Source organism: Propithecus coquereli, unplaced genomic scaffold (assembly GCF_000956105.1).
Source record: "Propithecus coquereli isolate 6110/MARCELLA unplaced genomic scaffold, Pcoq_1.0 Scaffold73, whole genome shotgun sequence".
Taxonomy (NCBI): Eukaryota; Metazoa; Chordata; class Mammalia; order Primates; family Indriidae; genus Propithecus; species Propithecus coquereli.
This window is the reverse complement of record NW_012153396.1, coordinates 1,682,426-1,692,766: the sequence shown is the minus strand read 5'-3', so window position 1 is coordinate 1,692,766 and position 10,341 is coordinate 1,682,426. Positions and strand designations below refer to the sequence as shown.

Sequence of the window (10,341 nt, the reverse complement as noted above, 5' to 3'; positions counted from 1 at the left end):
TTTTGAAATGTTTATTGGTGTTCAGTTTTAATTCTTTTAAAAACATTTTCATTGTAATTTCTTTCACTCATGAATTTTAAAAGCATATTTTTAAATTTCTGTTTCAATGGGTTTTGAGAGGCTACCTTTTAATTGTTGATTTTCAGTGTTACTGCATTGTAGTCAGAAAATAAGATCTGTTATATGAATTCTTAAACATTTGTTGAAATTTGCTTTGTGGCCTTACCTACATGTGGTCTTTTTTTTTAAATGTCTTATGTGTGCTTGAAAAGATTGAATATATAGTCTCTATTTGTTGGATACAGGTTTCTTTATTTGATCAGCCTTATGAATTGTGTTTGCTATTCACATCTTTTGTATTCTTCTAATTTTTGCCTATTTGAGTTATAAATTACTGAGAAAGATGTGTTAAAATCTCCCACTATGACTGTGGATTTGTTGACTTGTAATTTTTTTCTTTATATTTTGGGGCTGTATTGTTAAGAGCATTCAGGTTCAGGATTGTTACATCTCCCTGGAGAATTGCTCCTGTTTGGTAATACTTTGTTATCCTTACACATGTTTTTTGCCTTAAGATCTATTTTGCTTGATGTTAATACAGCTATGCCAGATTTCTCTTGGTGAGTTATTTCCTGGTGTATCTTTTCCCATCCTTTTACTTTCAACTTTTCTATGTCATTATGTTTTAGGTGTGTCTCTTGTAAACAGCATATAGCTGGATTTTGTTATCTTATCCAATGTGAGAATCTGTCTTTTAACTGGTGAGTTAGTCTTTTTATATTTATTGTGGTTACTGCTATATTTGAATTTGTTTGTATCATTTAATTATGTGCTATATACCATGTATTTTTTCTCTGCTTCTTTTTCCCCTCTTTTCTAGTTGGTATTGAATTGATTGAATTTTCTTTATTTTCTTCCTTTTACTTGATTGGAAGTTTTATATTCTATTTCTGGAATGGATAACTATTCATTACCTATAAAATATTAACAAGTATACCTAGCTTGACAAAGTCTAAAGCTAATTGTTCTCTTTGTCCTCTTCTTGAATAATACCTTAGAATGCTTTAACTCTAATCACTGTCTTTCAATCTTACGTATTATTATTGCCTAGTATTGTAGTTTCATGTTGTCTTTAGCCTCCCGTTGATTATTATCATCAGCATTATTAATTCTTACAGTAAACATTATTTTGATTTACATGTGTTGAATAATTTTTTTCCTCTCCATTGTTTCTGGCAATTTGTTTCTTTTTTCTAATTTTTGTTACATTGGTATTATTGCATTGTGGTGAAGTCAGGGCCTTCAGTGTGCACATCACTTTAGCAACACACATTGTACCCACCAAAGAACCTCCCATCATCAACCCCCCTGTATTCTTTTTTTCCTGCTAGGTTTTTTTCTGTGAAGGCTAAGAAACGAAAAACTTCTTCAGTTGTCCTAGGTCTGAAAATGCTTTTATATCATTCTTGAATGGTAATTTAGCGTACAATTCTAAACCAAACTAACTTTTCCTTGTCATTAGCAACATTATTTCAATTTTCTTTGGCCTCTTATACCCATTTACAAGGATGCTATCAGTCTAATTGTTCCTTTTAAGTAATCAGTCTTCTCTTTTTGCTTTTGAGATTTTTCTTTCCATATTTGGGTGCTCTCCAGCTTCACTCTGATGTGTCCAGGTAGAGAAAAGCTTACTTCTCACTGGGCTGGTGGGTAGAGGTATTTAGTCTCTCTTACAACAGAGTTGCAGCCCTCTAGAGATCTAGGTTTATGCAGCAGTCTTAGTTCTAACATCACAGGGCCTCATCTCCTGGCCCTGCATGGGCAAAAACTCAAGTCCCTCTTCCTTCCTTGCCTAATAACCACCCCCAGGGCTGCCACCATATAGGCTTTTGGCTCTCCCTTTGCTTAATCACTTGAGGATGTCCCATTCTTTCTTATGAACTCAGGCATGTATTAGATAAAAAATTTGTTATATTTTATCTAGCATGTTAAGGTGGCGGTGGCTGAAGGGAAGGATTTTTTCACTAGTCTGTTCCACCATTTTTCTAGAACTAGAAGCCTGGTCATACTCTTACTGGTTTATTCCCTCATGACAGAGAGCTTTGTTGAATGGGATTACCACAACAGTCCCCCTGTGTTGAGGTGACATTCTCTGGGTTCTAAGTGCAGGCTCCAGATCCCTTACCTTTTATTTTTTTATCTTGACTTTTTGCTTGTACTTAAATTTCTAGCCTAATTGAACATAGTACTTTAGTTTTAGGATGGTATAATATAGATTGATTTTACTCTGATGGGGAAATAGAGAAGTATCCCTTGGAGTAGTTGGTAAAGGGTACTCTCTCCTGGTAAGAAGAAACCACTTGGAAATTTTCTTTCTGTTATGTACTTTCCCCAGGGGCCAGAGATAAGATGCGTTAAACTACCCACCTTATTTGAGTGAAGAGGAGAATTAAGAATGTTCTTTAGGAATTGCAGTGATTGAATTTAAAGTATAATTAGAGTCTCTCTTTCCTGGTCCTGGGTGCTTTGGTTGGCCAGAGGTTTGGTATGGGTGTTTAGTTTCCTCTGCATGTACTTGCCTCCTGCCTTCCACCTGTTCACGCCCAGCACTTGTTTTCCCATTCTCAGATGAATTATCCTGCTTTTTGCATTACCTTACACAGCAATTAGAATACTCCTCCTCTGATAGTGTTTTCATCATGTCATTTCCCTGATGCTAACTTAGCAGTAGATCCTGAGGATATAAAACTAAGCTCTTTAGCCTGTTAGTCAAGACAGAGGTCTCCTAGCTCTCTTTCTGTTTTTATTTTTTGTTGTCTTGTCCACTGGCTCTGTATCACCTCTTCATTGTGACTTGTTCATTCATTTCTTCTTGTTTTTCTTTATGCTTCCTGGCATGTCCTCCTAGGTCATGTTCATTATTTCCTTTAAGATTCCTTCCAGAAGAACTTCCTTGGTTTAACTTCTCTCCTTTATTCTTTGTATTTTTTTTATTTTATTTTTTTTGAGACAGGGTCTCACTCTGTCCCCCAGGCTGGAGTGCAGTGACATCATTATAGTTCACTGTAGCCTCAAACTCCTGGGCTCAAGTGATTCTCCTCCCTGAGCTTCCCGAGTAGCTGAGACTACAGGCGGGTGCCACCATGCCTGGCTATTTATTTTTTTGTAGAGATGGCAGTCTCACTGTGTTGCCCAGGCTGGCTTGAACTTCTGGCCTCAAGTGATCCTCCTGCCTCGCCTCTCAAAGTGCTAGGATTATAGGCATGAGCTACCATGTTTGACCTCTCCTTTATTCTTTCTCCTGCCACGTTATATAATTGTCCTACGTTGCCGTGCATTTATGTTACTCTGTTTTTGTTCTGTGGTACGTTTGTAAAGTATCTTTTCTTTCCCATTAGCTTGTGGACCATTGCTGTATAGTCCCATGAAGGATTGGAACTGTTAACTTTTTTTACTCCTTCCCACAAAACTAGCACTGTCAGAGGAGAACAGTGAAGTAGGAGATAAATTCTTTGTTTCCTTTGAGTTGTTTACAGTTTTGATAGAGAAAACTTAATGAAACAATTAGCCCATAAAACCTTCTGTAATTAAATATTAGACTGTGTGCTACTGATTCTAAGTGCCTCAGGTACTATAGAAATGTTTTCGAATGTGTCTTCTTTTGTTGTATCATTATAGAAGCAGAGAAGATTGCACAAGTGGCAAAAATTCGATTTCAGCAGAAGGTGATGGAGAAAGAAACTGAAAAGCGCATTTCTGAAATCGAAGGTACATTGAGGGAGAGATATGAGGCTCTGACTCTCCTAAACTGCCTCTCTGCTTCAGGGATTGGGCTCTTGATTGTGTTGGGTGGGAAAGCCATAGGCAGAATAATCTGATCTGGAGGAAATAGCTGGTCTGATATTCTAGACAAGTTTAAAAAACATTACTATTACATATCTAGCTCTTGGTTTGGTTTGTGACTGTGGGTAGCTCACCCTTTCATTGTCTTCCTTAAATGAGGGCATATTACCTGCTACTTTATTCTCAGGCAGATAAAATATGAATATTACCCATAATCAATTATAAAGAATGTACAAGATAATAAACCCCATCACTACCAGTTTCTTTTCCACCTGTCAAAAAAAAAAAAATTAGTTGAGGAAAAAAAGAAACTCCAGTTTTTACAGAGGATCTCAAACTCCTTGATTTCACGTAATGAGATGTTGATGTTCTAAGCTCACGGTCTCCAAGACACTTTTGCTAATATACTACTGCTTCCTATCTTTCTCTGTTAACCGATTCTGAATCAGATTTGGAGGGAATGGGATAATGCAGTAAATAGAGCAGAGCTTTCATGTCTGGAGTTAGTTATTTTACTTGAATCCTAGATCCTGGGTAGGGTGAGGCTTGGGATAATAGGAGGTGGGAGAGGAAGTGGAGGAAAGAAGGAGCAACTTAGGGTAGAAAAGGAGTAGACTCAGATGAGCTGAAAGTTACTCAACAGTAACAAGAGTATTCCCCTTTGAGAAGGAGCTATCTAGGGACTGGGATTTGAAAACTGCTAATGTTATAAACTTTCAAACTGAAATAAGCAACAGAAGTATTAAGCAGTGGAGAAAGGGACTCTTACCTAGCTGAGGGAATGGATTGGGTATTTTCTTTTCTTTTAAATACACTGACTCTGTTTTACTTGCTAGATGCTGCATTCCTGGCCCGAGAAAAGGCAAAAGCAGATGCTGAGTATTATGCAGCGCACAAATATGCCACCTCGAACAAGGTAACTGGCTCTCCATGCCACTTTCCTAGTGATACAGTTAAGGGGTTTTGATTTCCCTTTTTCAAGGGCTCTCATGTGGCAGAGGTGATTTTATCATTGTCAAGGAAGGGTAGTGACCAAGATATCCTCCAGAATCAACTAGTCACTTAGAAAGACATATTGCACACTCATTGAGTAGTGAACTTTGTATAGTTCCTTATGAAAATGGGGAGTTAGGACACAGGCAAAAATATATAAACACATGTCAAATATCATAAATCCATTATTTGTACTGCTGTATAAAGGCTCAATAATCAGTAAAGTTGAAGGTCTTCTCCTGAAATGACAAGAGTGACAAGAGAAGAATAAAGTTTACTTAGAATAACAAATAAGTTAGCTTTTTTGTGTAGACGCTAAGCTTGTTTGGAGCAGTATTTCTTATCAAAGACATTCTTGGCATTTGAAGGGTGAGATACTTTTTCATTATTAAAGGCTATCTCATTCATTGTAGGATATTTTGCATTTCTGGCCCTTGCCTGCTAAATGTCAGTAGTGCTCAGCAGTTGTTTTAGCAACCACACACACACATTTCCAAATGCCCCCAGTTGAATACTCCTTTGTTTATTGGATTTTAAAAAACTCATGTTTCAGTCATGAGGAATTTCATGTGAGATAACTTGAGAAGGGTTGGTTGGGTGACACTGGGTGAATGATTTGATGTAAGGACTGGAGTAAGTTGGCTAGAGAGTACAGTAGTGAGCAGGAGTTATTTCAGTAAGAGGCAGCTAGAACCACTATAGTAATCTGAAAAGGGAAGGATATGTCCAAGATTTGTAAGGTAGATGTCCAAGATTTATAATTGTAGAGTAGATTGGAACAAATACAGGATTGAGATAGAGATTGCTAAGGAGTGTGATGCAGCTCGAAGGATTAGAGTCAAGATTTAAGGTACAGAAAGGGCTTAAACTTTCAATTTAGAAAGGAACAACATAATCCGTATTTAGAAGAAATGATAAGATATGACAGAATGAGAGTTGTCAGTCTTTGAAAACCAACATAAAACTTAACATTGGAGAACACAAGTCTGTAGAAACAGAATGGAATTTGGTCAAGGTGAAGGCAAGATAGGAAACTTCAGTTTAGAAAACTAGCAGTCTAAACCTGTAATGGGAGAAGCTGACCAAGCACAAAGTATCAAGACCTTGCCTTCAAGGTCACCCTCATTCTGAATGGGACAGTAGTCTTAAGCAATGTTAAAAAATGCTACTCAGGCCAGGCATGGTGGCTCACGCCTGTAATCCAAGCACTCTGGGAGGCCGAGGCAGGCGGATCGTTTGAGTTCAGGATTTCGAGACCAGCCTGAGCAAGAGCGAGACCCCATCTCTACTAAAAAAATAGAAATTAGCTGGACAACTAAAAAAATATATATATATATAAAAGAAAATTAGCCTGGCATGGTGGCACATACCTGTAGTCCCAGCTACTCAGGAGGCTGAGGCAGGAGGATCGCTTGAGCCCAGGAGTTTGAGGTTGCTGTGAGCTAGGCTGACGCCACGGCCATTCTAGCCCGGGCAACAGAGTGAGACTCTGTCCTAGAAAAAAAAAACAAATGCTACTCAGATACCAACCTATATTAAAAAGCGTTTGGGAAGTAATTTGGTTGTGCACTATGACCAGATTTGATTGCAGTATTTTGACAGAGGAGATCAATCAGCTGGAGAGGGTAGAGATCCACTGAGTGGAAGATGTTGGAGTGCAGAAAATAGATTTTGTGGGACTATGAAGGACAACACTGGCTCTTGCCTGGGGCGTAGGCTGGGACTGAAGATGAAGAGACAATCACAGGGAAGGGTTTGAGGGGCTTTGAGAGACATGTATTCTGGGGAAACAGTGGAAGTGAGTTTTAGTCAAACCCCCAAGAGGTTTTGGTTGGATATATCTTGACACCATGATTTAAACAAAACACTGTGATAGAGAGGGAGATCTGGTGGTTAGCAAACATTTTTCTGTCACGAACAGCTTAAACATCGAGCTTCTGGGAAAAGCAAGTGGCCAGATTCAGGTGACTTCTTGAGATTTTTTTCCAGTTGTGGAATTTAGTTAAGAAAAGCAGAATCACAGGTGGCTTATTATAAGATTATGAGCCCAAGCCCTACTTTGAAGCTGTGCCACCCTCATCCATTGTCCTATGTGCCTCTCTCAAGAGAATCAGCAGAAATTCCAGACTGGTTCCAGGTTGAATTCAGCTAGATGAAATGAGAAAGTGTATGTGAAAGTACTTTATAGGCCTTACAGAAAGTCACTGTGGAAATACTAGTTGTCATCATTAGTTAGTTATCATTAATTGTTCCCCAAAACCTCCCTCGCCAATTCTTTTGTTAAAAAGTAAATAACTTTTCCTGCATTAATACAAGACAGGAGCTTGTTGAAGCAATTTAAAGTTGGGAACATACCTGTTAATGTGATAGCGACTTTCCAAAATAAGAGAGGGTCATTGGCAGTCGTTCAGAGTTGAATCATGGTACTCAGGAGAGCAGTAGGAGAAATGGATGTAGGGAAAGAGAGAGATGATTATTGCACCAAAGTATTCTGATGCCTTTGCTCTTGTTTGCTCCCACACAGCACAAATTAACCCCGGAATATCTGGAGCTCAAAAAGTACCAGGCTATTGCTTCTAACAGTAAGATCTACTTTGGCAGCAACATCCCTAGCATGTTCGTTGACTCCTCTTGTGCTTTGAAATATTCAGATGTTAGGACTGGAAGAGAAGGCTCCCTCCCCTCTAAGGAGGCTCTTGAACCCTCTGGAGAGAGCCTCATCCAAAACAAGGAGAGCACAGGTTGATGCAAGAGGTGGAAATATTCTCCATATCAAGATATGTGGCCCAAGGGGTTAAGTGGGAACAATGGTTGTACGAACTCTTCAGATTTACAGAGAACATGTGCTTCCTCTGTTCTGCCTCTTCTGTGATAGTCTTGGTTTGTCAGCTGATTGCAGGATAGAGCCAGCTGTCTGGCACTCAAATGGTCTTTTCAGCCACAGTTTTATCAAGCATCCTGTATGTGTTCCTTTCTAAACTGATATTCATGAACAAGGGAAAGTCTGATGCTAAGATACTGCCTGCACTGGAATGTTGTTAAACACTAAATACATAACAAGCTGTGTTTTTCTAAGCCGAAATCTATTGAATAATGTTTACATTGGTCCCCGGGGAAATGTGTGCTCAGCCAATCAAGACATGGGAGGCCTGAGAGAAGATGGCCAGGATACGGTAAGTTAATGAAGACTGATTGCACCTGGGACCCAGGCTCTCTCTTTGGCGACCAGTCTCAGCATTCATCCATGTGATTAACATCCAGGCCACCGAAGTTCCCCAGGAAATGATCTTCCACTTGAGCAACCATTAACTTGATACAATTTGCACCTATTTTCCTACAGTGAAGTTGGTGGCCTACAGGGACCTGTGATTGGCCACCCAACCAGAGATTCCTCATAGAGATTCCTAATCACTACTTTATTGCATTAGTATGCTCAGAGATAAAGAGGGCTTGGTTTGAAGTTTGGGGTAAGATGAAACCTTTGCTCTGAACCAAAGCTCTGGGGTCCTGCATTTCCTCCATTGGGTGATGACTGTCAGCGTCACTGCCCTAGGCCATGTGTGACTAAGGTGCCTGGTTTTAAGCCACAGCCAACTCCTTTCAGCTATGGCTGGCTAAGAGTGGGACGGGGCTTTAATCGGAAATAGGAGCAGCATACAATTCCTGGCCATTCACTGCACAGTATTGTATCATAATTGCAGGAAGTTTTTATTTTTAAAACTGGATTTGGGGTACATTCATTTACCTCAGCACTCTGTCTAAAGGCCAAATCCCAGGGCAGCCATGGCACTAGCACACTGATTCTCCTTAATACTGTTCATCAGGAGCCCCATATGATGTGGATGGAACAAAGAGTAACCTAGAAAGCATCATTCGCCATCTTTGTCTCCTTCTCTCCCAGCCCTGAGATACTTACATCAAAGTTGTTCCTCCACCTTTCAAACCTTACTAGGAGATCATGACTCCTGACCTCCTGGGCAACCAGTGAATTTAATTTTTCATGAGAGGATGACATAGTTAACCAGGAGACCTAGTTCATCTGGACCTTTTTTTTTCCCTCAGATTAACTTTTCTGGAACAGTGTGCTGCGTAGTTAGGCCTGAGTTTGTGTGACTTGTTGAAACACCTCTTTTGTACACTCTGTTGGAGCTAGACAAAAAAGTCATGGGACCATTTCCAGAAACCTTTCAGCTGTCGATGTGTTGGTCTCATGACAGCTCATGGGTTGTGCCAAACACTTTATTGGGAAAGGAAAGCCCAGATTTGAATGGGTCTTTTCCCTGGGCCTTATATTATACTTATATAGAGGAATTTGTAATGTGGAGAAAAAAAATTTTGTTTTTGCTCATTTAATTCTGTAAGTTCTCTTTATGAATGAATTTTGGGTTCTTTAGCCCTCCTTAAAAGAACTTTTGAATTATAAAAAATAAACTCTTAACCTGTTACTGTTGCTACAGATAAATAATGATTCTTGTGGGAAATCTGGATCATTGATCTCTGCTTTCATTCCTAGAGATGTTTTCTGTTCTTGTGAGCAAAAAGCTGTTGCCCCAAAGTGACGGCTGTGGGTTTTCTTACTAGCCACAAGCCCTGGCGGCAAGGCTAAGGAGCAGGGAAATACTGCTGTGAGGTTCTGAAGAAAGCACTTCCACTCCCACTCCCCATGGAGTGTGTGTCCCTATGGCCACTCGGTGAGCTCTAGCTGTCCTTCAGGAATGTTCCTTTTGGCAAGATATACACTGTAATCTTGAAGTCTAAATTTATATGTGAAATGCTACCTTTTTTAAAATAAGAAACCAAATAAAATTATTTTACTATCAGTGATTTGTGTTATTTCCCATATGTCTCCATTCTTTTGGCTGTCTTACCGTGCCCCTAAGGCTGTCTTGCCCAGTACAATACGTAGCTAGTTTATTTGCTGGTTTAACTTAATTATAGAGGCTTTTAAAAATACTTTTTCCAGAATACTGTTTAGCTGGTATAAGAATTTAAAAACAGGGTTTCCATTCTTTCCTGACTCCTGGAATTTAACAAGGCATATTCTAGTTCCTTGTGGGACAGGGCCAGTGGTAGAGGAGTGAAGAGGGAGGATTGGGCACTGTGGCCCTGGGAGCCTTCCCTGAGAAGTAAAATGCTTTAACACCGAGGAAGGGAGGAGGTCGTCCATGGTCCAAATTGTCCAAGGACAATTTGCATAAACTATAACTGGTGTTATAGTGAACTTCACTAACTAAAATGAACTTCACTAACTCAGATGTTATCATTTCAAGAGCTGGGCTGGACCCGCTCTTCCCAAATGTTCTACATTCCCTCCTGGGGACAATTTCATGATGATGTTGGGCCAGCAGGGAGTGGTAATTGGGAGTTTTGGGGCATGCAGCTCTACTCTGGTTCTTCTGGGATCCAATCCCATAGTATCCTACATCCAGCTGCTGCAAACCAGGGAATTTTACCTAATTCAAACTACCAAAATCCTATAGGCTTTTGGTAAGTATTAAAATGAAG

At 39.6% G+C, this 10,341-nt stretch overlaps 1 protein-coding gene across 1 annotated transcript in view; it reads left to right on the top strand.

Moving 5' to 3' along the window:
* The window catches only part of ERLIN1 (ER lipid raft associated 1), a 41,297-nt gene extending 31,639 nt beyond the window's left edge, over nucleotides 1-9,658 (top strand). The window contains exon 11 of the mRNA XM_012661767.1: nucleotides 7,361-9,658. Within this exon, the coding sequence (XP_012517221.1) occupies nucleotides 7,361-7,582 (222 nt within the window). The 3' untranslated portion in view covers nucleotides 7,583-9,658. The remainder of the gene's footprint in view (nucleotides 1-7,360) is intronic.
* The last annotated feature ends 683 nt before the right edge of the window (nucleotides 9,659-10,341 follow it).